Source organism: Hemiscyllium ocellatum, chromosome 12, assembly GCF_020745735.1.
Source record: "Hemiscyllium ocellatum isolate sHemOce1 chromosome 12, sHemOce1.pat.X.cur, whole genome shotgun sequence".
Classification (NCBI taxonomy): domain Eukaryota; kingdom Metazoa; phylum Chordata; class Chondrichthyes; order Orectolobiformes; family Hemiscylliidae; genus Hemiscyllium; species Hemiscyllium ocellatum.
The window spans coordinates 55,026,536-55,053,218 of record NC_083412.1 but is presented as its reverse complement, the minus strand read 5'-3'; the positions used below and the strand labels follow the sequence as shown (position 1 = coordinate 55,053,218).

Sequence of the window (26,683 nt, the reverse complement as noted above, 5' to 3'; positions counted from 1 at the left end):
TATGAGCAAAACTATAGGAGAGCAACTACATTGTAAAAGATCAGGAATTTAAAACTAGTCAGCAATATACCTTATGCTTTATTTGAACTGTTAGGTGTGTAAGTAATTCATGGATGTGGATATTATCTTCATTTCATTTTGAAATGTTGTGTGAATATATACAATATAAACATTACTGAACCTTTAGTAGATGTAGGCTTATAAAGTTCCAGGATTATCTTGTATTGTCAAGTCAGAAGGTTTTTGTACACAATAAATAGTCAAGTGGACTAAAATTGGCAATCAGTGCAGCAGTCCTACTTCTGACAAACTGCATTTAGTTGAAGGAAAGATTAAAGAACAAAAGTCAGACTGTAATGGATTTAGTATAAATTCAATAAATCAAACTGATTTCAGTTGGCTGGGGAGTTGTAAAATTAAGCACAAACTTATCATCGCAGCATGCATTAATGTTAGAAGAGATTGTTAAACTCTAATATTGAATTGCTGTTTTACTAATCCCAGTCTTTTAAAGACTGTTAAAAAGATGACCGAAGTCTCTTTAGACTTAGTCTAAGATCGTAATTAGTTCAAAGCATTAGCTCACTGCTCAGTCACTCACTGAAACCACTCATAGCTGAAGTTAAATCGTTTTTATACTTGTTATGGATAAATTATATACTGCTTTGTTCCTCCCAAATTTACTAATTCCCAGACTCAATTATAGGCTTCACATGCCAGACATTGCAGTGAAGAAACAGTGAGGCTAGCAACATTCGCCATTGTGACTGAGTAAATTGGAAATTGCACATGCACAATTAAACTCATGCTATCAGAGGTACTCTGTTTCTGTACAAGATGTACTGGAACAGTCCTTGCCAGTAAACTTGGCTTTGAGTTAAAATGGCACAAACATTCTATACTTGGATCACAATAGTTCTTTGCTAAAGACACCTGAAAAAATGTAAGGGGTTCTGTATTTAGAAGTGAATATATTATGACTGTGTGGGAAATGACAAACACTAGTGTTTATATAAGTATAGAGTTTCATGCATACATACACTAATTAGTCCTAAATCTATTTTAATTCTTTTTTTTATGTCTCAGCAACCTTTCTTAAATCCACCTATCTTTCTCAATCTTTATTTCACTTTGTGTATTATGTCGATCTAATTTATACTAATTTGTAAACTCCCACACACATACTGGCAACTGAAATATCAAAATATTTTTAAACCATCTAAGTATCCATCAGAGAAAAAGGAATATTTGGATTTTACAGATGGGTTTACATGAAGTGGAAGTGATGACAAAAGCAAAATGCTGCAAGTATTGGAAATCTGAACTGAGAGCTGAAAATACTGGAAACGCTTCATAATTACAGTTAAATTTAAAGCTTTGTGACTTTGTTTCAGAATTCAAGTAGCTGAGCATGGCTTGATTTCAAAATGCATTTTTAAATATCCATTTGTGTTGCAGCCCTGTGGATATTTAAACATTCAAATGCTAGCTGTTCGATACTGGTTAGATTTAGGCCTGCCAAGGTGCAACACGGGGCTTGTTGGAAGGTTTTAATAGTTCACACAGATCAATTCAAGGATCAATGAGCAACAATCAGGAATATTTCAGCTTATAAGTGAGAGAGTCAGTGAAGATTTCTCTGTGTTGCTAAAGAGCTGTTGGATCCATCTAGTTGAGATAAAGGATGACCTATGGGCAGTAAGGTTCTGCTCCAAGTAGCTAAAAAGCTGAAACTGTGTCACTTATTAGATGCTGGAATGTAGCCTTGAGAAGTCCGATTGGATGCTAATGTACAAGTTGCATATACATTTAGATAGTTTTACTTTTCTAACTTTGTATAGTACAGTTTATTTTGTTTGTTCAAAGTCATGAAAACCCATAGCTTTTTTTTGTGGGGGGGGTTCAAACTTTGTCAACTTCAAACAGAAATATATTATTAATCCCTAAAAAGCTCATTCATAAATTTAGCGACCTTGGCTGGGATTGCAACAGATGATGGATGCCTTCTGAAGAGGGGATCCCCAAACATTTAGGACAGAGAGGAACACCACCAACTGCAAGTTCCCATCCAAGGTACATAGTATCCTGCCTTAGAAATAAACTGCTGTTCCTTCACTGCTGCTAGGTTAAAGTTTTGGAGCTTGCTTCCTAACAGCATTGGTAGTGTATCTATACCACGTGGACTAAAGTGGTTCAGGAAAGCAGCTCACTACTGCTTTCCCAGAAGAAATTAGGGATAGGCAATAAATGCTTGCTTAACCAGTGATGTCTGCATTCCAGCACTGAATAAAAAAAAAATCTCCTTATCCCCACAAAATGTTACTCACAGGGGTAACCTGTCAAGGTACAGGTGAGATGTTTTTAGTTTGCTTTTGTTCTTGCAAATCTTGTGGAAGTGCTATGTTGAGTTCTTTAAGAAATTTTGGTCACTTGATGGATGCAGTGAAGAATATTCCCATGATTCCCAATGACTTTAGTTTTGCTAGAGCTCTTCGCTGCCTTTATGGAAAGGGCAGTCACTCTCACCTCACCCCTAGCTCTATTGTCCATGTTTGAATCAAATCTATAATGGGGTCAGGAGCTGATTGGACCCTGGCGGAACCCAAAGTAAGTGTAAATGAGTTGGGTTACACCATGGCAGATGCTGCTTGATCATGCTGTTTATAACCTCTCCCAAAATTTTACTGATCAAGAGCAGTGTTATGGTACAGTAATTTGCAATGTTGAATTTAACCTGAGCAATTTTCCATACTGCTGGGTGGATGGCAATATTAGAGTTTTACTGGAAAGCTTGGCTGGGGTTGCAACTAGTTCTGGAGCTCCAGTCTTCAGTACTATTGTTGGAATAATGTCAGGCTAAATAACCTTTGCAGTATCCAGTACCTTCAGTTATTACTTGACATTGGTTGATTAGATTTGGTTGAAGCCTGGCATGAGTGCATGTTTAGTTGTGGGTGTATAAGAGAGATTGTTAACTGAGCCTGAGTGGCTCGAGTTGCAGAATATGTGATAGCAGCTGTCACTACATATTTTCTGTGCATGCAAGGCTCATCTGGGTTTGTGCCTTTTCAGTCTGGGATACCAGAAATAGTGATAAGTATTTGAGCTGCCATTTTTTTTCTCTTTGGCATTTCAGATGTGCCAGTCTCAGTGGAATTGTGCAGCTTTGATGTTCCTAACAAGTTGCAGTATAATGCAAGGTAATGGCCTGGTGGAATAATTGCTAGGCTATTAATCTGGAAACCCAAGTAATGTTCTGGGGACCTGGATTCAAATACAGCCATGTTAGGTGGTAGAATTTGAATCCAATAAAATTCTGGAATTAATTGTTAATTGTCAAGAGAAACCTCCAATTCACTAATGTCCTTTAGTTAAAGAAACTGCTATTACTGCCTGGTCTGATCTACATATGACTCCAGCCCTACAGCAACATTTCACTGGCATTGGTGAATGAAATTCTCCATGTATTGTTAAAGTGCATTGCATTTTTCTATTTTCCCAGTAATGTGAGTGGAGCAAATTGTGTAACTATGTTGTTTGCTTGCACCATCCAAAGAGAGATTGGTGTATTCTAATGCAGTGTGACAGCAGAAGTCATGGCTACTGAAGCAAAAGTAGAAAAATAAACTCTGCTGCAGGAGGGGCAGCTAATGGTGGGGTGGCATTGATTCACATAATGCTGGAGCACTGTGTGCATTTCTGATCACTACTCTATAGGTGGCATGAGATTGCACTGGAGAGGTGCAGAGGAAATTCACAAGGATGTTACCTGGGTTGGAGCACTTTATCTGTGAAGAGAGACTGGATAAATTTGCATTGTTTAGTTTGGATTGGAGAAGGTTGTTGAGGAACCTGATCAAAGTGCATAAGATTATGGGGCATGGACATGGTAAATAGAAAGGAGTTCTATCCTTAGTTGTTCCTCTTGGTTGAAGGATCATTTAACAAGGGGGCACACTTTTAAAGTGAAAGACAGAAGGTATAGAGGGAATTTGAGGAAAATTTATTTCATCCAGTGGGGGTCTGGAATGCACCACCCATGAGAGTGATAGAAGCATGCAACCTTATAACCTTTAAAAAGTACTTGGATGGACACTTTGAGTTTCATAAATTTCAATGCTGTGGGCCAAATGCTGGAAGGTGCGGTGAGTGTAGATGTAATGTAGTTTTGGCAGTACAGTCTTGACTGGCCGAATGACCGCTATATTGTTCTATGAATCTATGATCAACATTGGATGAAATGGTCTGTTTCTCTTCAAGGTTAAGTCCCAGCCACACATTTGTGCAAACTCGTACTTGATTACTTGTTTGTAAAGAAATGGATTAGCATTGGCTTCAAACAATCTAAACAGCTTAGGTAGACAGATGAAGGGTATCCAATAATACCATCGAAACAAAATTAAGCCTGTTTGTACGGTTTTGTATCTTCAACATTTTCCAATTCATGTGGTCACTTGGTGGCGCTGTTGATCTTAGAGGACCCCTTGAACAGGAAACAGACAGATGCAGGTCATTTGAGTATTGGATAACCTTCCCAGTGTTCAGAATGAACGTAACGTTTGTATTCGTAAATAATATGAATTGAGTAAAGATAACTGAAGAAGCATACAGAGCGTCCTTTTGGAATGAGACTACTTGTAAATTCTGATAGAAAGTAATTCCACCACACAACCTTGACTAACAAGACATGAAAAACTTTCAATAGATTCATTCTGTTTATTCTGCTCACTGTAGTTTATTTTACATCTTTTTCTGTCTGACTTAGACTGTAAATAGATAACTGATCTGCTGTCAAATTTCGACCACAAACCATTAGAAGGTATCTTATTTATCTCCTTCCATTTGAACCAAGTGCCTGGTACCCAACACTTTTCATTGATTTCAATGATATTATGCTCTAATTATAGAGAAGTTAGTGAGCACAGGGGCACATTCTGCCATTCCACTGTGATGTTAGGCTGTTCTACCTCAATTCTTTGAATAGAAAGTTGATGAGTAGCCTTGTATTTTTTGAACAAATTACATGAAATGAAATCACTTCAAATTCTTATGCTATTTTTGTCAACGTAATTGGTGCAACAAAATACATTGTTGGTGAAAAAAAGATGCATTTTATCAAGGCTTTTAGACTTGTATTCATCAGGACAATTTGTAAGAATTCCAATTTAAGGGGAAAAACAACATTTAAACTGTTGGCAAGTGAAGTCTGACAGTCACCAATCAGCACTCTATTCTCAATGTATCTTTCCTTAGACAAGGGGACCAAAACTGCTCACAGTATTCCAGCTGTGGTCAGCTAGTGCTTTGAATAGTTTTAGCAAGATTTCCCAATTTTTATATTCCAGTCCCTTTGAACTAAAGATGAACATTCCATTTGGTTTCCCTATTACATGCTGAACCTGTTTGCTAGCTTTTAATGATTTTTGCACAAGAACCCTAAATTCCTCTGTGCCTTCCCACCTATTTTTGTGTCCTCTGCAAACTTCATAGGTAAAGGAGATGACCTTGGGGTTGCAGTGAGAGAGAGACTCACTGAGATTCCTGATGAAGGGCTTTTGCCCGAAATGTCGATTTTCCTGCTCCTCGGATGCTGCCTGACCTGCTGTGCTTTTCCAGCACCACTCTGATCTAAACTCTGGTTTCCAGCATCTGCAGTCCTCACTTTTGCCTAAACTCCGTAGGTAGCCTGTATAGTATGTGACTGATCTGATACCACACATTTTATTTAAAGGTTCAGGGTAAAGGAGCTCTCTTTTCTACAAGATGTGTACATTACAATTAATGTGGAAGTCAGTAATTTGAAATTCTACTAATAAGATTCTCACATATTAGAATAACATTTAGGACAAAGTTGAAAGGAATTTACTGTTATGGGTAATGTGAAATGCCGACCTTACCACCTGCTAATGCAGGTTCACTTTTGCCATCCTTACAGCAGTCTATATTACCATCCCAAGCAGAAGTCAAGGATGCTCCGGATGAAACTTACACTGTCACAAATGCTCTGGAGACAAACTTCCCCAAGGCCTTATTCATCGTGGCTGGCGACTTCAACCAAGCGGCCTCAAGTACCAAAATACCACCAACACATCTCCTCCCCAACCAGAGGACTGAATATCCTTGACCACTGCTACACAACCACCAAAAACAGTTACCTCTCCATACCCCATCCACACTTTGGAGCGTCAGTTCACAGTGCTGTGATCCTCCTCCAAGCTTACAAGCAGAAGTTGAATAGAAAGGACCCTTCACAGGAAGTAGTATAGTGCTAGTCTGAGCTCTTTTGCGTGGAATCAGTGGACTTGACCATATTCAAGAATTCAACGAACAACCTAGACGAGTATGCCATCACCATAATTGGCCAACGCATAGAGGACTGCATGGCAAAGAACTCAATCTGTGTGTTCCCCAACCAGAAACCTTGGGTGAACCGGGAAATCTACTGCCTATTGAAAACCAGACATTGGCATTCCCGTCAGACAACACAGACCTTTCCAGGAACTGCAGGTATGACCTCTGCAAGTCTATTAGAGATGCAAAGAGGCAGTACCACAACTAGTAAGAGGCCCAACTAATCACATGAACACTCTCTGCTTGTGGTAAGGTCTACACAGCATAATGGGATACAAAATGAAGCAGAGCAAGATAACGGACAAAAACACATCCCTCTCTGATGTGCTCAATGCCTTTTATGCTCAGCTCATGCAGAATGCCAGTGGTGTGGTGTCACCTGCCCCGATAGCCCTGGATGCACCTGTTCCCTCTGTCACTGCAGTCTTCCTGAGAGTAAACCTGAGGAAAACGACTGCTCCAGATGGAATCCCTAGCTGTGCAAATCCTGTGCAGACCAGCTGGTGGAAGTGTTCGCTGCCATCTTTTATCTCTCCTTGCTAAAATCTGAAGTCTCCACCTGCTTCAAGAAAACCACCATCATTCAAGTACCAAAGAAAACACACACAACGTTCCTTAGCGACTATTGATAGGTGACTCTGACCTCCATTATCATGAAGTGCTTCAAGTGGTTTGTCATGGGCCCCTCAACCGAGCCTCCCAGCCTGCCTTGATTCCCTGCAGTTTGGCTACTAGCAAACAGGTCCACAGCAGATGCTCTTTCCCTAGCTCTATACTCAATTGCATAGCAAGGACACCCATGTCAGGCTCCAACTCACTGACTACAGCTTCGCTTTGAACACTATAATCTCTACAAAACTAATCTCAAAACTCTGAGACTTGGGTCTCGGCTCCACCCTCTGCAACATGATCCTCACCTTCCTGACCCAAAGACCACAATCAGTGAAGATAGGTAACAGCATCTCCTCCACAATAATCCTCACCACCAGCGTCCTGCAAGGATGTGTACTCAGCTCTCTACTGTACTCCCTGTACACTTGCAACCATGTAGCTAAATTTCTTATGAATGCCATCTGCAAGTTTGCTGATGACACCACAGTTGTAGGCTGGGTATCAAACAACGATGAATCACGATACAGGAAGGAGATTGAGTGTTTGGTATTGTGGTGCAATGATTACAATCTCTCAATGTCTGCAAAACAAAATAACTCATTCTTGACTTTAGGAAGAAAGGAAGAGGACACACCTCTATCTGCATCAAGGAAGTTGAGGTGGAGAGAGTCGCGAGTGTCAATTTCCTAGGAATGATGATAAGCAACAATCTGGACCTCCCTCATAGATGGGATAATCAAGAAGGCATAACAACGCCTCTGCTTCCTCAGGTAGCTCAGGAAAATAAGGACCCTCACAAACGTTTACAGATGCACCATAGAAAGCATTCTATCTGAATGCACAACAGTCTGGTACGGCAGCTGGTCTGCCCAGGACCGTAAGAGACTACAAAAAGTTGTGTGCACAGCGCAGACCATCATGAAAGCCAAGCACCCATCTGTGGACTGCATCTACATCTCTCATTGCTGTAGAAAGGTTGCCAACATCATCAAAGACTCCCACCCATCCTGGTAATATCTCTTCCTACCTCTTCCATCAGGCAGAAGATGCAAAAACTTGAACACACACACCAACAGGTTCAAGAACAGCTTCTTCCCTGCTGGCACTAGACTTCTCTAATTTCAAATCTAATACTGGCCTTGCTTTTGTGCAGTTATAACCTTGTTGTAACTAAGCACCCTATGAGCTGTATGTCCTTGTTTGTTATGATCTGCTTGTACTGTTCACAAAACTAAACTTTTCACTGGGCCTAGGTACATGTAACAGCAATAAATGAAATCAAATCATCAGTTTACTCAGAGTCAGTGAACTTTCCCAGGAGAGTTTTTTTTCTGACAGTTTCTGCATTCAAATCTCCACTTGGCCAATGTTTGTGTGACACTTCCTGAATAGTTTGCTTTATTTAAATAATCTCCAGGATTGTTCCACAGAGGGTCACTTTTCTGAACGTTTGCTGTGAGAGTGCAAGGACTAGCACTGGTAGATTAGTGTGTCCTATTAGTCCATCAGAACCTTGAAACATTGACTGATTCCTACTTTTCACTAATGCTAAATGTTTCTTCTGGTAATGTCTGTTTTGCCTACTGATTTCAATGTTTGAAGTTTTTCTATTGTCATAAATCTGCAAGTTCTAGATTATGACTTCAATCAGGCTTCTGTACACCTGATATCTTTTGTATCAGACTCATGTCAATAAAATCTTTGAAAGCTACCCAATACGAGAGCTCACTTTCCAACAGTGGCACTCCATGTTGAACAATAACTGTAGTGTTGGGACAAGCTGAAACAGGTGGGTTGGCAGGCACGATTAATTATTCAGCCAAGGCTTTTGCTGACACCACAGAAAGCTCCTTAAGTGCTTTGAGTGGCAAGAGACAGTACGATAAAGTATAGATCAGTAGTTATTGTGACACAGAAGCAAAATACTGCAGATGGTAGAAATCTGAAAGCATAGGAAATGCAAGGGGATAGGAAATTTGACAGACCTGAAATGCTGGCCTGATTTTTGCAGAGTGACCTTTAATAATGACAGATGGTTCCCAGATTTGGAAGTCTTGCTCCCATTTTTAGCAGATACATTTTAAACAGTAAGGAAAATGCAGTGTTGCATAAAGCACACAGATGAAAATTATGAGTTAGCTGGGTGGTATAATATCAGTGTTTGAGACAAGCAGACCAGATATTTGCTCCAGGAATGGTCTCAAAACACAGTGTATGTTCCTCAACTTTGTAGTGGAGATGGCTTTGAAGGGCAGACGAGTTATACAAAACTGTGCAATGTCAAGTTATTTAAATCCCCTATTTTAAAAATAAAAAAAACTGTTTTCCTGTATTTATGAGAGTTAAAAGAATGTGTTCTGGCAGGTTCAACAGATGTCAACCGATATTACTATAAATATTACGGTTATTATTGCTTGATTGCTTTCCACAACCTTTCATTCTCACAGTAAGGGCTCTAAGTTCACAGTTTTATTGACAACTTCAAGAGATTCTCAAAGGATATTTTATATGAGGTTGTGAATACAAATGACACATTTAAATGTTGCCGCAGTCTTACCAGACCATATTGCTGCTCCCTAATGAGAGAGAGAGAGAGAGAGACAGCTGTTGCTGGTTTAAACGTGAGGGTCACCATACCTCAGGAAAGGAGAGAACTTGAGAAGGTGAGTCCTTCTTGGTAACCTCAGTTAGTGTGAAAATTGAACCCAGGCTATTGGTATCACACGGCATCACAGACCAGGCATCCACCCAACTTAGCTAACTGACCCCCAACTTGATATGTTTACAATGCACTGTAAATGGTCTTTCATGAATGGGACTTTTGTACATCATGTAATCTGCAGTAATCTACTTTACTTAATCCCAGTATGGCTTCTGGGATCTGTCTATGGTCTGGATACTGCATAAGTTGGCATGGAATGTGTAAGTGCAGGGAGTAGTGGGCAGGGATTGGATTGGCATGATTTGCCATAAATCAGCATCCTTGGGATAAGTGGGAACATAGTTTGACAAGAGTTGATTCAAAGTTGGTGTAATCATAGAAATGAATGGGGTTCATTAGTTGCTACTAAACTGACATGAGCTATAGAAGATAGAAGATAGAAACCCAGATGGGTTTCTGTCCAACAGTCAACAATGGTGGCATAGGTAGTCATGGATACTACTAAAGACCATTCTCTATGAGTAGCGTTATGTGTTTTGGAGGGTATGCAGCACCTTTGGGATTGGTTGGGAAGTTGGGATTGCTATGGATTTGGGTACCTATATAATTGTTAGGACTTGCATCTTTCCATTGATAGACAAATGACAGTTAGGGGGAAGAATCAAGGTGTAATTAGAAGTTAGTATGGTGAGTAGTGACATTTTGAAATATATGTCAATATATTTCAAAAAGTGGGGTCTGTATCTAGTATCTAACCATTTGCCCAGCCTTACCCAGAGTAATCAATGTGTGCTAGAGCACAGCTGATTATTCAGGTAAACCCAATTCAGTCTAGTTCTTGGACTGTATAAGTGAAGGTCTTTTGGCATAAAGGTTATGTTGCTATTGCCAGGCTAGAATATCCATGTTCAAATACCACCTGACCTGGATATGCATCATAGTATAATAAAATCAGTTGATTAAAATAACTTTCTGTTTCCTAAAAACTCAATGTAGCTAACAATTAACCATATTGCCATGTGTCTGGAGTCACATGTAGGCCAGGTAAGGATGGTACTTTCCTTCCCTAAAGGACATTAGTGAACCAGATGGGTTTCTGTCCAACAGTCAACAATGGTCATCATTAGACTCTTAATTCCAGCCTTCTTCTGATTTCAAATTCTATCTTGGCAGGATTTGAATCCGGATCCCCAGACTATTAACTATCTGGCAAGAATCCCACCAGGCCATTGCCTCTGTATCAGCTAATTATTTAGTTTAGCAAGTTGGTACAGGTTAATTCTTTCACTACAGTTACAAAGAGGATAAATACAAAGATATCCTTGCAGCTTGCAGATGGAATGCGGATTTTATACAAAATGTGTTCGGTTATTGATAAATTAAGTAAAGCAGGGCAAAGGTACTTGTATGTTTTCCTTTCCTTATTATTTCAAGATTTGACTCTTACTCTAGTTCTGTGGAAGGAACTGTTGCACAATAGCTGGTAAGCTATTCTACTTGTAATATACAGTTAGTACAGTCAAAATATAGCAGGGCAGTTTGGCAGGGTGGAACATGTGGCCCATAAAATGTCGGAAGTCATAGATGCATCATGTAGCTGAGATGAGCACAACGGCAGAAAGTGTCACCATCCTCACAAGCTTGAGCTCTCGCACTTCAGAATTTAAGTGGTGTGTTTGAAGGGGTCAATGTTGTGTCCCCACGAGGCAGACGACTATGTGGATAGTGTGCTTCGGGAGGTGGAGACAGAAAAAATGATGGGTGACCACCAAACAGTTCAAGAGAAAAAGGCAGCTAAAACAGAGATCCCCTGAAAAGAAAATTGCTCGCAAATAAGTTTTTGATTTTGGTATTGATGATGGTGATGGCGCTTCTGAGTGCAGTCAGATCCAAGTCAATGGTCGTTGAGTTGGTCATCTGTACAGAAGGAGGAGAAGAATGCAAAAACAGTAATGGTAGAGGATTCTTTAGTTTGGGGAGCAAACAGGCATTTCTGCAATTATAAACATGACTCCACTGTGGAGTGTTGCCTCCATGCTGCCAAGATCGTGCATGTCACAGAATATTGTTGATATCTCCTGGTTCAACAATTCCAACAATTTGTGGAATGTGTTGGTAAGAATAACTTGGATAGGAAGGGGATGCTGTCCTGAAAACAGACTTCAGGGAGCTGGAAGCAGACAGAAAATGCGGATCCCCAAAGTAGTTTTAAAACCATAAGATATAGGAGCCGAAGTAGGTCATGTGGCCCATTGTCACTCTGTCATTCGATCATGTCTGATATGTTTCTCAACTCTATTCTCCTGCCTTCTGCTGTAATATCTAATTCCCTTATTAATCAAGAACCTATCTGTCTCCATCTGAAATACACTCAATGACTTGGCCTCCACAGCCTTCTGTACTAATGAGCTCCACAGATTCGCCATCCTCAGGCTGAAGAAATTTCTCCTCATCTCAGTTATAAAGGGTTGTGCCTTCATTCTGAGATTGTGTCCTTGACAACTAGTCTCTCCTACTGTTGGAAAATCTTCTCCAACCGATAACTAAACCTGCATGTTAACCTTAAGAGAATTCTGACCAAAGGATCATAAGTCCTTTGTACTTCAAATTTCTAAAGCCTTTCCCCATTTATCTCAGGATTACTCCTCATCTCATGTGATTATGAGTGGAGAAACTGAAGAATTAAGTGATTGAGAACATGGCTGGATAACTGGTGTAGGAAAGAGGACATAAGATTTCTGAGGTAGTGGGACTTGTTTTGAGGCAGTTAGGGTTTGTACAGGATGGACGTTTACAACTTGGCCGGATTAGAACCAATATATCCACAAGGAGATTTGCTACTGCAGTTGGGAAGGTTTTAAACTAGATTGGCAAGTGTTTAGGATACTAAGAAGGAGCTTGGATTCATGAGGAACAAAACAAGAAAAAGGAATTGAAAAGAAATCAGCAAAGGTGAAAGACACATGAAGCTATGACAAGCATCAAATAGGATCAAAGTGGAGAATAATGTTAAAATGGTTGAATTAACGATTGAATATAGTATTTGCAAAAAGGTTGATTTTGAATGAATGAATTGAGTTCAATGGATATGATTTAATTGCCACCAGGGTGACTGAGATTAGGAACTGAACAGCCAAGGATATATTACATTTAGGAGGGATAGACAAACAGTAAGGGGGTGGGGAGGTGGGAAGGTGGAAGGAAGGAATGTGGTAGCAAATAAGAGATGACATCAATACATTAGAAAGAAAAGAATCTTCAGTTAAAGGATTATGGTCCAGAGTCAGTTTGGGTAAAACTAAGAAACAGAGAGGGACAGTAAGCATTGTTGGGAATTGTTTATTGAATACCAAGCTGTCGAACGAATGTTGGCCACTTTACAAACCAGAAAATCTGATTCATCTAATGTGGGTGAACAAGTAATAAAGGAAAACTTCAGTTTGCGTACAAATTTGGTTAAACAAGTCAGCATTAATGCTGAGATGAACTCCACTAGTGTGTATGAGATGGGTTCTGGAACTGTGTGTTGAGAAGCCAGCTAAGGCTTGTGCTATTTTGAATTTGGTGTGATGTAATATGAAAGAGCTAATTAATAACTTTGCTGTAAATGAGCCTTTGAGAAATTGTGCTCATGATATGATCAAATTTTACTTGATATTTTAATGTGAAATAGGTCATTCTGAAGCTAGGTATGCATAAAGAAACTAAGGGGTGAGTTGACCAGGTTGGATCAGAAAAGTACACAAAAAAGATTTGACAGTTCACAGGCAATGACTAACATTTAAGGAAATTCTATAGATTAACTTCATCCCAGAGTGTTGAAGAAAGTACCTCCAGAGATAATGGATGCATTGGTGGTGCCTTCACCTTAAAATGGCCATATTGGTAAGGGCAATCAAAGTACGTTGTTTCTGTATACATGGCTTAGCAGAAATGACACTGTCACATGACACATCTGCATTTGTTGGATTGTTAAAGAATATAGTTTATAACTTATCACTTGATTGTTGTTTTAACATTCTGAGAAGTGCAGTTCCAAGCTTGAACAACCAGAATGCCTGCTCTCCATCTCTCTTCCCCTCTCAGATGTTTACTCTGTAGAAAGAATTTTGGACTTGACCCACTAAACTGGACTAATTCTCTCAATACAGGAATATTACTGTACCGTTGATGCAATCCATCTGCATTTCTGCTCTAGGGAGAAGAATTGCTTCAAGATCAGCCACATGACAAACAACAAATTGGACATTGGCTCACTAGATTCAAATAAATAATACCAACACCTCTGATTTTTAAAGAAATGCATTAGTTGTAACTGTTGTTCTTCCATTTGTGAACATGTATGTGTGAACGAAGTAGCAAAGAAATCCTGTGGTATTTTGAATGTTTTATTAAAGAAATCCTATCTTTGATATCTCCTTCAGGGATTTTCCTGTGGATTTATTTCTAAGATTAAAAACTCCAAAAAAGATTTGGGGAACACTTCTCAGCCTACTGAGGCAATACCTTACTACCTTGAGCTTAAGAGTAAGAAGACAATCATAATTTAAGTTTACCTCCCTTTCCCCTTGTCTGACATCAGGTAGATACAGATTGGATGTTTCCCCTCATTGGTGCCTATACAAGGAGGATTGTAATCTCAAGATCAGATGTAGGCCATTTAAGACTGAGATAAGGAAGAATTTCTTCACTCAGCATTGTTGAATCTTTGGAATTTTCTATCCTATAGGGTTACGTAAACCCAATCATTGAGCATGTTCATAACAGAAGTCAATAGCTATCTGGAGACTAATAACATTAGAGAAATGGAGATAGTATGGGATAATGACATTGAGAAGATGATTAGCCATTATTGAGAATGGTAGAGCAGGCTTGATGGGCTGAATAGCCTACTGGATTTTCTGTGTTCCTATGGATCGCACTGATGAAATGCAGGCCAGGCAATCAGTCTGGACTTCCAAAGAGCTAAGAAGGTTTTAAAAGTTTTTTTTATATTGGCATATTGATTCCTCTTGATTGAGTCTAATAAGACTCTAGGTGCATTTGGAAGGACAAATAGACAACATTTTTGTCGTCTCAGTTGATCACTCTTCCTTAATGTCTTCTTCCTATGTAAATAGATACTGGTGTTCTCAATGTTCTGAAGAATGCACCCATTCAAGGGCTGTGGAAATTCGATCATTGAGCAGGAAAAGCAAATAGACAACCCTTCTTTCACTTCACTCTATTAATTTTCCTAATCCTCTTCTTGCCCCTACACAAGTAGATACAGGAGTTTTCAGCAGTTTGAATGATGCATTTGTTCAAGTGGAATTTCCTCCTACTGATTCCATAAATACTGCTGGGATCAATACCAGATCGCACAGCCAACCACTATGCAGAATCCAGGGGATTTGGGGCCAAATATGGTTTTAAACATATTGGATTGTAAAACTCAGCATTTTTGTTTTGGTTACTTTGCTCAGACACTGATGCAGTCATGCTCAAAAGTAACAAGATCTGGACAATATCCAGGCTTGGGCTGAAATGTGGCAAGTAACATTCACCCCACACAAATACCTGCCTATGGCCATCTCCAAGAACAGACAATCAGACCTCCACCCCTTCATTATCAATGGCATTACCATCACTGAATTCCCCACTACCAACACCCAGGGGGGTTACCATTGACCAGAAACTCAGCCTTACTCACTATATAAATATAGTGGCTACAAAATCAGGTCAGAGGCCAGGGGTACTGCAGTGAGTAACTCAGCTTATGACTTCTCAAAACCATTTACAAGATACAAGTCAGAAGTGTGATGGAATACTCCACAGTTGCCTGGAGGAGTACATCTCCAACAACACTCAAGAAGCTTGACACCATCCGGAACAAAGCAGTCCACTTGGTTAGTATCATATCAACAAATATCCACTCTCTCCACCATGAAAGTTCAGTAGAACCAGTGTGTACTATCTACTGCATAAATTCACCAAAGATCCTTAGACAGCACCTTCCAAACCCACAACCACTTCCACCTGGAAGGAAAAGGGCAGAAGATATATTGGAACACCACCACATGCAAGTACCCCTCCAATCGCCTCACTATCCTGACTGGAAAACATATTGCCGATCCTTCCCTGCCACTGGGTCAAAAGTCTGGCATTCCTCGCTAATAGTATTGACGGTCTGCTTGCAACATATGCAATTCAAGAAGGCAGTTCATGACCAACTTCTCCAGGATAACTAGAGTGGATAATAAATGCTGGCCAATCAACAATACCCATGTTCCATGAGTGGATAAAAGAAAAATACATAGAAAGACAGTAATGTCCATTAGTACACGTTACAAGAATAAGAAATGGACACATTCAAAGTCAATATGAATTCTTTAGCTGAATGTGGAGGAAATTTTCCTTTCATGTACTGTCTATAGACTCAATTGTTTATTATAGTTTGTTGGAAATTAAAACTTAGTGTCAATAAATTATCCATATACTTTTTAAGTAACCATACTATGAATTTAAATAAAATTTCAACCATCTGTTTTACTGAAAGAATGTGTAATATTGGTTTTATATGTTTAGTATTATTAGCTGAACCACATCATTGTTTTTCAGATTGTAATAATCAGGCAGACAAGGGTTTCTGAAATAAAAAGAGAAAATACTGGAAAAATTGCAGATTTTCAGCATTTGCAGTATTTTACTTCTAATAATTTTTTTTTGTTTTATGAATTAACAGTGGACTTCACACCAGTCAAATACAAGTCAAAATCAATCACCACATTTGAAAGAGAAATCCCTCCATACAATGGCTTTGGATCAGAGGAGGACTCATTCAATTCAACCCTAGGTCTGGTACCCAAAGCACCACAACGTAGTATTATAAAATTCATGGAGAAGGACAGGTAAGATAATAGGCTATTCAACTAATTGCATGATCTAAGACATTTGTACATTGGTCTGTCAGAAGAATCTTTGTTATTCATTCATGGAATGAGGGCGTCACCGGCTAGGCCAGCATTTGTTGTCCATCGCTAATTGCCCAGAGGGAGGTTAAGAGTCAACAACATTGCTGTGGGTCTGGACTCATGTGCAGGCCAGGCTAAGTCAGCATGGCAGTTTCCTTCTGTAAAGGACATAAATGTATCAGATTGGTTTTTCTAACAATCAACAGTGGATTCATGGTCATCATTAGACTCTTCATTCCATATTTTTATTGAACCCAGGTCCCCAGAACTTTACTTTTGTCTGTGGAGTAATAATCCAGCAATGATACCAATAGGTCATCACCTCCCCTAAATGAATGACTTTATGAACAATAAATGTTTTTGTTTCATCATTTGGAGCTCACACTGAATTACTGCTTGTTGCTTCTATCCTTTTAATTTCTGTAATGAAATAAATTGAGAAGTTTTAACTTATGCTTTGCAAACATGTATTTTATTCGCTGTTATTAAACGGTAGAAAAATAGTGGCAGACCTCACTGTGGATGATGGATTAAACTCATAGTCATAGAGATGTACAGCACGGAAACAGACCCTTCGGTTCAACTCGTCCATGCCAAACAAGTTACCCGAACCTAATGTAGTTCCACCTGTTAGTGCTTGGCGCATATCCCTTTAAACCCTTTCTATTCTTATACCAATCCAGATGCCATTTAAATGTTGCAATTGTACCAGCCTCCACCACTTCCTCTGGCAGCCCATTCCACCCACGCATTACCCTCTGCTTGAAAAAGTTGCCCCTTAGTTCTCTTTTCGTTCTTTCCCCTCTAAGCCTAAACCTATGCCCTCTAGTTCTGGCTCCTCCACGCCAGAGAAAAGACCTTGTCTATTTATTTCTTCATTCCTTCTTTCCTGATGAAGGACTCCTGCCCGAAACGTTGATTTTCCTGCTCTTCGGATGATGCCCCACCTACTGTGCATTTCCAGCACCACTCTAATCTTGACTCTAATCTCCAGCATCTGCAATCCTCACTTTCACCTTGTCTATTTACCCTATCCATTCCCCTCATAACATTATAAACGTCTATAAGGTCACCCCTCAGCCTCTGAAGCTCCAAGGAAAACAGCCCAAACCTATTCAATCTCTCCCTATAGTTCCAACCCTCCAACCCTGGCAACATAATCATATAAATCTTAAAAATCTAGGTAGAAAAATGTATTCAAAGCAAGTCTACAGCAAACACATGGAGCACTGTTCACACAGCCCACAAACTGTTCTTCAATGATATCAATAAAGTAGCTGGATGCAAAGAAATTTTCTCCCACATTTTTCAGTCCATTTATGTTTCTGGAATGTCAGTATCCAGAATCATTTGAATTTTTCTTATGCAGTACTGGAGGTTTGTCAGGGTTTTCCAGGTGAATGGAATAAGCATTTGTCAAATTAAATGGCTTTATGCATCTGCAGTTGCTTTCTGGTCTTGTATATTCATTACTGATGTGAGTTGTATATAAAAAAAGTAAGAATGTTTAGGAAACTAACTTAATTGTGAAAATTAAGGTGCTACAAACTATGTGTTACAAATTCATTTGGACAAATTTCGGGCATCATGTTGATGCCCAGCACATGCTGATGTTATGCACAATCAAAGGAAATCCAAAATAGTCATCATGCCGTGTATTTGTGTAAGTCTGTTTCAGGCAGACGCATGGGATTTCTATGGAGTAAGCTTTACCAATATGAAAAGTGACAGTTTCCAAAAACACGATCCAGATTCAACTTGCCCTTCAGCACCAGCCCCCTTGCCCAAACACCTCCATATTGCACTCTTATGTACCCTCTTTACGCCAACGAATTCTATGTCTATCTGTTTATATTTATCTATTCTCAGAAACATCAACTGCATCTGTTTTTTAGTATTCATTAACCAGCTTTCTATCTCCTTTGATGTGCTGTCCCTTAATTTTATCAAAAACACTTCATTTTCTTATCAAGCAACTTTCAAAAATTCTTAATTTTTGCATTTTCTTAATTAATATCATCTCTCATTTCCTCAAAGTTATTAAAGTTATCAGACAATACTTCCCTTTTTTTACAAACCTATTGTGACTCTCATCAAATGGTATATGTCTATTTCAGAGAATGTTAGTTAACTTATGTAATGGTCTTCCAGAACTTGTTCATAACTGACATTATTTTTGGTGGTATATCGATAGCTGATTTGTCTTTTTCTGAAGAGAGGTATTTACATAGACAATGTTTAATTCCTACACCACTTCTATAATCCTGAAATATTTAGAAAATTTTGCATTTCATGTTATTCCTCTATGACATCGATGAATTCCAGGATGCAGGCTAGCAGGATTCAATGCCTTTTCTACTTGGCGTTCCACCAGTTTTTCAAAGTATTTTCTTACCTAGAGTTAATCTGCAGAACTGATACACTTTTCCTTTTGCCATTTGTACTATCAGACTCTGCAGCAAAGGTGTTTTTAAAATTTATGTTATATTCCATCATCCATAGATTTTCCTCTTCATTACAAATGTTTCAATCCTTTTTTAAAAAAAAATATCCTTTACTGTTTCCTTTTACTAATTTTCTTTTTTATGTACGGTCCAGCATTTTTTTGCTTATTTCTTATTGGTGCTAATACTTGTGTATGTATTATATATCTAACATAATTTATATTATAGAAAATACCATCAATAATGAATCGTTCAGTGTCTGATCGGGAATTTCCTTTCTTTAGACAGGGATTGGAAAGCAACGTGCTCCGGTTCAGTGCCAGACTGATTACAGATGATCCAATCAACATTGAACGGAAATTTGTGATTTCATATTTTCTGAGTGATGACACCATTGCTGTTTTTGAACCTCCTGTTCCAAATTCAGGTAAACTTTTAATACAGAGGATTCTATAGTCAGACTGTATAGTCCACTCAAGTGCTGTAAATCTTGTTGCAGATCTGAGTAGCTTCCTCGAACTGTACTTTGATCTTCATTATTCATGAAATGCAAAGAGTGCTAGCAAGACCAGCATTTATTGCCCTTTACTAGATTCCCTTGTGGTTAGCTGCCTCTTGAATAACCACAATTTGTGTGGTATAGATACTCGCATCGTTCTGTAAGAAAGCAGTTCCAGAACTTTGACCTAATGACAATGATTGATGGCAATATTGTTCCAAATAAGAATGGTGTATGAGTTAGAGAGGTATTTGGAGGTAGTCATGATCCCATTCCCTTTCTGCTTTCTATTAACTCTTTCCTCATAATATTATACACCTCTCTCAACTTTCACTGCTCCAGAAAAAGTAATCTAAGTCTATTCAACCCCTCTTCATGGCTAAAGTGCTCCATCCCAGGCAACATCCTGGTGAGTCTCCTCGGCACCTCCTTCAGAGCAATCCCATCCTTCCTATAATGCAGTGTATTTGCATTGTATTAAGGTTGACATCTCATTTTTAGGTATGCTTGGTGCTGCTCCTGGCTTACCTTCTTGCACTCTTCCACTGAACCAGGATTGATTCCTTGTCTTGATGGTAATAATTGAGTGGGGGATATGTGCCCATGAAGTTGCAGATTGTATTGCAGTACAATTTTGCTGCTTTGATGGCCCAAAGTGCCTCATGGATGCCCAGTCTTGAATTGCTAAATACCTTCAACTTCTGATGATAGTGTCACATAACACAATGAAGGCAGGACTTTGTTTCTAAAGGTTTAGGCAGTGGTCACTCTTACCAAAATTGTCATAAACAGATGATCTGTGGCTGGCAGATTGGTGAGGATGAGGTCAAATGTGTTTTTCCCTCTTGTTGGTTGCCTCACATCCTGTCATAGATGCTGTCTGACAGCTATGTTCTGTAGGACTCGACCAACTCATTCATTGCTGCTGCTACTGAGCCACTCTTGGTGGTGTCTTGAAGTCCCTCACACAGTATTGTGTGTGCTGTTGCCATCGTCAGTGCTTCCTCCAAGTGTTTTTCAACATGGAGGAGTACTGATTTGGGTACTGGGTGAGAGGTGCGGTATATGGTAATTAGTAAGAGATTTCCTCGCCCATGTTTTGCCTGATGTCTTCTGACTTCATGGGTTCTGGAGTCAATGTTGAGGCCTATTAGGGCAGCTACCTTCTAAGCGCATATCATGGTTCTGCTACCTCTGCTAGGTCTATTCTGCTGGTCATACAGGACACATCCAGGAATGGTGATGGTATTGTTTGTGATGTTGTGTATAAGGTATGATTCTGGGTATATGATGGTCAGGTTGTTGCTTGACAAGTCTGTGTGATAGCTTTCCTAATTTTGGCATGAGACCTCAGCTGTACAAAGCTTTGGTTAGGCTTCAGCAGGAGCACTGTGTGCAGTTCTGATCACCACACTATAGGAAGGATGGGATTGAACTGGACGGGGTGCCGAGAGGATTCACCAGGGTGGGTTGGAGTATTTTAGCTATGAAGAGGGTCTGGTAAGGCTCAGGTTGTTTTCTTTACGGCTGAGGGAGATGTATATGAGGGGCATAGACAGGGTGGATAGGAAGCAGCTCTTCCCCTTAGTTGAAGGGTCAATAATGAGGGGCAAAATTTTAGGATGAAAGGCAAGAGGTTGAGATGAAATTTGAGGAAAGATGTTTTCACCAAGAGAATGATGGGAATCAGGAATGCACTGCCCTGGGAGGGCAATTGAGGCATGAAACCTCTAAAAATGGATGAACAATTGGAATACTGTAACTTTCAAGGCTATGGGCCAAGTACTACTAAATGTTCATTGGTCAGCACAGATCTGATGGGCCAAAGGGCCTCTTCTGTGTATGACTCTACATTAGTAAGGAGCACTTTGCGGAGTCAACTAGACAACATTTCCTTTTGTCATTTCTGGCGCCAAGTGGTCGGTCAGTTTCATTCCCTATTTATTTGTTCATTCCTGATCCAGTTTCATTCCTGGATCAGATACAGAGATGGGAGAAATCCTGGCTCCACAAACTCGAACTTAGCCACTGTACTTCCTATTTGCAGTCCATGGGAGGTGGGCTGTATTGGAAGACAGGCCAAATGACCCAGGAAGAGCTGAGACGTCAGTTCCTGGGGCAGACTGTGCAGTAAGCAGGCCTCAGAGCTCCTGCACTGTGACTAATAATTGAAATAAAATACTAAAATATGAAATATTCCTTCAGTCCTCAGCTCTAACAGCTCCCTTATTCACCCTCACTTCCACACACTCCCAGATTCCATCAATGTTAATCCATGTAAACTAAAGCCCGTCCTCAATGGTCCCTAATAATCCCTATGCGAACAGTGGCCTACTTCCATGCACCACCCTATCCCCCTTCACTTATGATTCCAACACAGCTAATATCCATAAGGACCCAAGCTAACAGGAGAACAAATTATTTTTTATTACTTGAGGTTCTACATCCCACTGGGTGGGATGATCTTCGGACGGTCGGTGTGAATGCGATGGGCCAAATGGCCTGCTTCCACACTGTTAGGATCTAAGATTTCACTACAGACTGGACTTTCTTGAGAAAAGAACCTTGATTCATAAAACAAAATTGACAGGTGTTACCAATCTTCATAAATTATACAGTCCAATGGAGGCTATGCAGCTTTCATAAACAATTTTCTCCACTGTTGATAATCAAAGACAGCATCTTCAGCTCCCCAAAGATGATCTTTGACACCAATTCTGAGTTGTCTTGGAACAATATCTTCAGAGGCACCTCAGCTCTCCAGATGGATGATGGGCTATCCATAGGTATCGCACTAAAATGTTATTGCCCTTTGTAGGCCTAACCTCGATACTCCAAGTTGCAGACGTCAATCCCACTGCAATACTTGTCATTTAGAAGAGGCTTTAGCATGGTGAAAATCTGGGCCAATTTGTATATGTTTGAAGTCGTGGTGTTCTAAATATATGTATTATTCCTACAGGTATTCCTGGTGGTAAATTTTTAGAAAGAATGAAAATGAAAATACCTGGCCAAGAACTTTTTAAGAGTGAACCATCTAAGTACTATACTGAACAGGATCTGTTCATTGGAGCTCGGCTCTGCCTCTTTGGGAACTATTTTTGTCTGGTAGATGCTGACGAGTATACTTTCAGTTACATGGAAAAGAATGCAGATGAAGTAGGTTATACCTCCTTTTGGTTCTTTCTTTTATTTTCTTATTGTTACCTTTATAGTATGGAGTTGCCCACAAATAACTTATTAAAAGTAATTATATTGCAATGTGCAACTGTTTAAACAGATCATTTAGAATAAGGTTAAAATCTATACATTTTGTAATTTAAACAGAAACAAAAACAGAAGTTGCTGGGAAAGTTCAGCAGGTCTGGCAGCATCTGTGAAGAGAAATCAGAGTTAACATTCCTGAGGAAGGATCGCCAGACCAAAACGTTAACTCTGATTTCTCTTCACAGATGCTGCCAGACGTGCTGAGCTTTTCCAACAACTTCTGTTCTTGCTTCCGATTTACAGCATCCACAGTGTTCTTGGTTTTTATTTTGTAATTTAAACACTTGTGCCCTAGAGAGAAAAAACATATGTATCTTCTACTTCTTTAATGGTAATCCTAATGCGGGAAGTATAGCTCACATATTCTTTCTCAGGTAAGCACGCATATTAAGTCTACAACTCATTGCCTTGTAATGTCTAGGGGCAGAATATCGATTGGGTTATCCAAGAGGATACTCCAGAGATGTGACCAGTGGATACACTCTGCCAGGGTCCAGTTGTTGTAGATATGAACTATTTTAATTTTTCATGTCTCATGCATTTAACTCTACCCTCAATTTTTCACTCTAAAATCCAAACTCTATTTACTTATTACCCATTTTCAGTACAAACGTATTCACTGACGGAACCATAGAATAGTAGACCATCCGAGATTTAGTTCCTGTGTCAGTGTGAAGTCAACACAAACTAACAAGGTTACTACTTATGGTGTGTACAGCATTCCCATCAACTCTCCCCTCTGAAATGACAGTGTACCATCAAGAAAGGATAGCAGGTATACAGCGTTGTTCATATTAAAGTTGTCAAGATTGCAAAGCAAACAAGTAATTGTATAAAATCAGAAGTCACGTGATACCAAGTTATACTCCTAGGGGTTTATTTGAAATCACAAGCTTTCAGAGTGCTGCTCCCTTGTCAGGAGAAGTGGACACACTGTTCCGTGTGTCTAGATGACGAGCTGGTTGTTGAAGGTGGGAGATATTGCGGTCAAGGATGAAGCAGATGAGTTGTAAGATGATGTCCAGGAATTGGCAGTTGTTGGTATTGAGTACTGATGCTGTCGGAGGGATGCCATCGTTGTGAGGGCTGCTGTCATAGAGTGCAGAAATGTCCATTGTGACAAGGAATGCTCCTATTCGACTGGTCCAGATGTGCTGAGGGAACACCACCCTCACAAGTAGGAACACTACCCATCACGTACACGATATGCACTCATGCGAGATCACGTACACGGTACGCACTCATGCGACTCGGCCAATGTTGATTACCTCATACCCTGCATAAAATGATGCCTTGAGCATGTTATATCAGTGAGACCACGCAGATCCTACTTCAACAACAAATGAATGGACTGCACACAACAATTGCCAGGCAGGAGAGTTCCCTCCCAGTCAGGGGATACTTCAATGATCAAGGACCTTCAGCCTCCAATCTTTGGGTAAGTATCCTCCAAGGTGGCCTTTAAGGTACACAGCAACACAGAATCGCTGAGCAGAAACTGATAGTCAAGTTCTGTAAACATGAGGACACCCTGCACCATGATTTTGGGTTCATGTCATGCTACATGTAACCTCACCACACTGTTCAGTGTTTGTGAAATCTTCCTTACTGTTCTGTTTTGACACCACCACCTGGATAACTTGTTATTATCTCTCTATCTTAATTAGTTTGTACAGTTTTGGATTACTTGTTACCTTGGTTGGACCATCATCATGTGACTCTTATACCTATCATGTTATTCCAGCCATGAGGTTTGACTCTGGCACCATCTAATTTTTGATTTTTTTGTAATTATCTCTCTGCCTTCATAAATCGGGTCATAGGTCATCATTTCACTTGCTATTCAGCTGTTGACACTTTAATCACACTGTTTAATACTTTTGATCACCTGAAAAGATGTGTTATTCAGCCTGTCGACATTCCACTCACATCTTTTGATATTCTTAGTTACCGGAATATCTTGCCATTATCTCTCTGCCTATAAATTATGTGCCTATGTGCTTTCCTCCAATTCACCTGACAAAGGAACAGCACTCTGAAAGCTTGTGATTTCAAATAAACTCATAGCACTATAACCTGGTATTGTGTGACTTCTGACTTTATACAATCACTTATTTGCTTTGCAGTCTTGACAACTTGAATATGAACAATGCTGTATACCTGCTGTTCTTTCTTGATGGCATACTGTCATATCAGAGGTAAGAGTATGGTGCTGAAAAAGCACAGCAGGTCAGGCAGCGTCCGAGGAGCAGGAGAATTGATGTTTCGGGCATAAGCCCTTCTTCAGGAATGAGGCTTGTGGGCCGCGGGGCCTGAGAGGTAAACGGAAGAGGGGGTGGGGTTGGGGGGAAGGCAGCTGAGAATGCAATAGGTCAGAGAGGAGGGTAGAGCGGATAGATGGGAAGGTGATGGACAAGTCAGGAGGGCAGTGCTGAGTTCGAGGCTTGGGACTGGGATAATGTGGGTGGAGGCAACTGGCGGAAATCCACATTGATCCTGTGTGACTGCAGGGTCCCAAGGTGGAAATATTAAGCGTTCTTCCTCCCAGGCGTCAGGTGGTAAGGGTTTGGCGATGGAGGAGGCCCAGGACCTGCATGTCCCTGATGGAGTGGGAGGGGGAGTTGCGACATCACTCGCCAAGGACCCAAAGGATCTTTCCCCATCCAACAGAAATTTACCTGTACTTCCACCAATGTCATCTACTGTATCCGTTGCACCCGATGTGGTCTCCTGTACATTAGGGAGACAAGATGCCTATTTGCAGATTGTTTCAGATAACATCTCTGGGACACCTGCACCAACCAACCCCATCTCCCCATGGCTAAACTCTTCAACTCCTGTTCCCACTCTGACAAGGGAGGCTGGAGTGGTAACTGGAGTGGGCACTTCTGGCTTTCTAGGCCCTATGCATGGACTCCTGGAATTGGTGGTGAGGGAGTCAGTTGTAGTGCTGGTGGAGTGGGGACCCCTGGCTGCAGTAAGCCTGGAGAAGGGACCTTGCAGAGACCTTGCATAAGGTCTGGAGAATATTTGGGACCCCGGCCAAAGAACACAAACTCAATTTAAATACTTTCTTTCTTTTCTTCAGTACCTCAAAATGGCGCCAGATTATGATGACAGAATAATTTTCATTGTATCTGCTTTAGTATATGTGACAATAAGTAAATCATTCATTATTTCTTTCATTCATTCATTCATTCATTCATTCTTTCTTAGGTACTTAAAAGAATTGGTTAGTGGGAGAGTTGATGTGTTGGTTTTAATTTTCCAAAATTTCTGAGGTCCTGGTGAGGTTCCATTAAATTGGGAAGGTAATGACCTAGTGGTATTACTGCTGGACTTTTAATCTAGAGGACCAGATGATGTTCTGGGGAGGCAGTTCCAAATCCGGTCATAGCAGATAGTGGAATTTGAATTCAATAAAAATCTGGAATGAAGGGTCTCATGATGACTGTGAATCCACTGTTGATTATCAGAAAAAGCCATCCAGTTCACTAATCTCCTTTAGGGAAGGAAACTGCCATCATTACCTGGTCTAATCTGCTTGTGACTCTAGACTCTCAGCAATGTGGTTGGCTTTTAATTGCCCTCTGAGAAATTAGGGATGGGCAATAAATGTTCCTGGTTTTGTTCCAGCAATGCCCTCATCCCATGAACGAATTAAAAACAAAGTTGGAAAGTAATGAATGTAATTTCTTCAGTAAAAAGGGAGTGAGTCACAAACATGAGGAAACTACAGGCAAGTTAGCTACACATCAGTAAAAGGAAGATATTATACATTATAGCAGGGTGCTTAGATAAGTGCAAGATAATCAGGCAGAGTCAACATGTGAAAGTGAAATCATGTTTAACCAATATATCCTGCATTTGAGTTTGTTGTAGAAGTAATACGCAC

At 40.0% G+C, this 26,683-nt stretch overlaps 1 protein-coding gene across 1 annotated transcript in view; it reads left to right on the top strand.

The window, feature by feature from the left end:
* efhc2 (EF-hand domain (C-terminal) containing 2) overlaps positions 1–26,683 on the top strand; it is a 90,871-nt gene that overhangs the window by 53,203 nt on the left and 10,985 nt on the right. Inside the window, exons 8-10 of the mRNA XM_060832786.1 lie at positions 16,350–16,515; positions 19,307–19,449; positions 22,484–22,680. Of these exons, the coding sequence (XP_060688769.1) occupies positions 16,350–16,515; positions 19,307–19,449; positions 22,484–22,680 (506 nt within the window). The remainder of the gene's footprint in view (positions 1–16,349; positions 16,516–19,306; positions 19,450–22,483; positions 22,681–26,683) is intronic.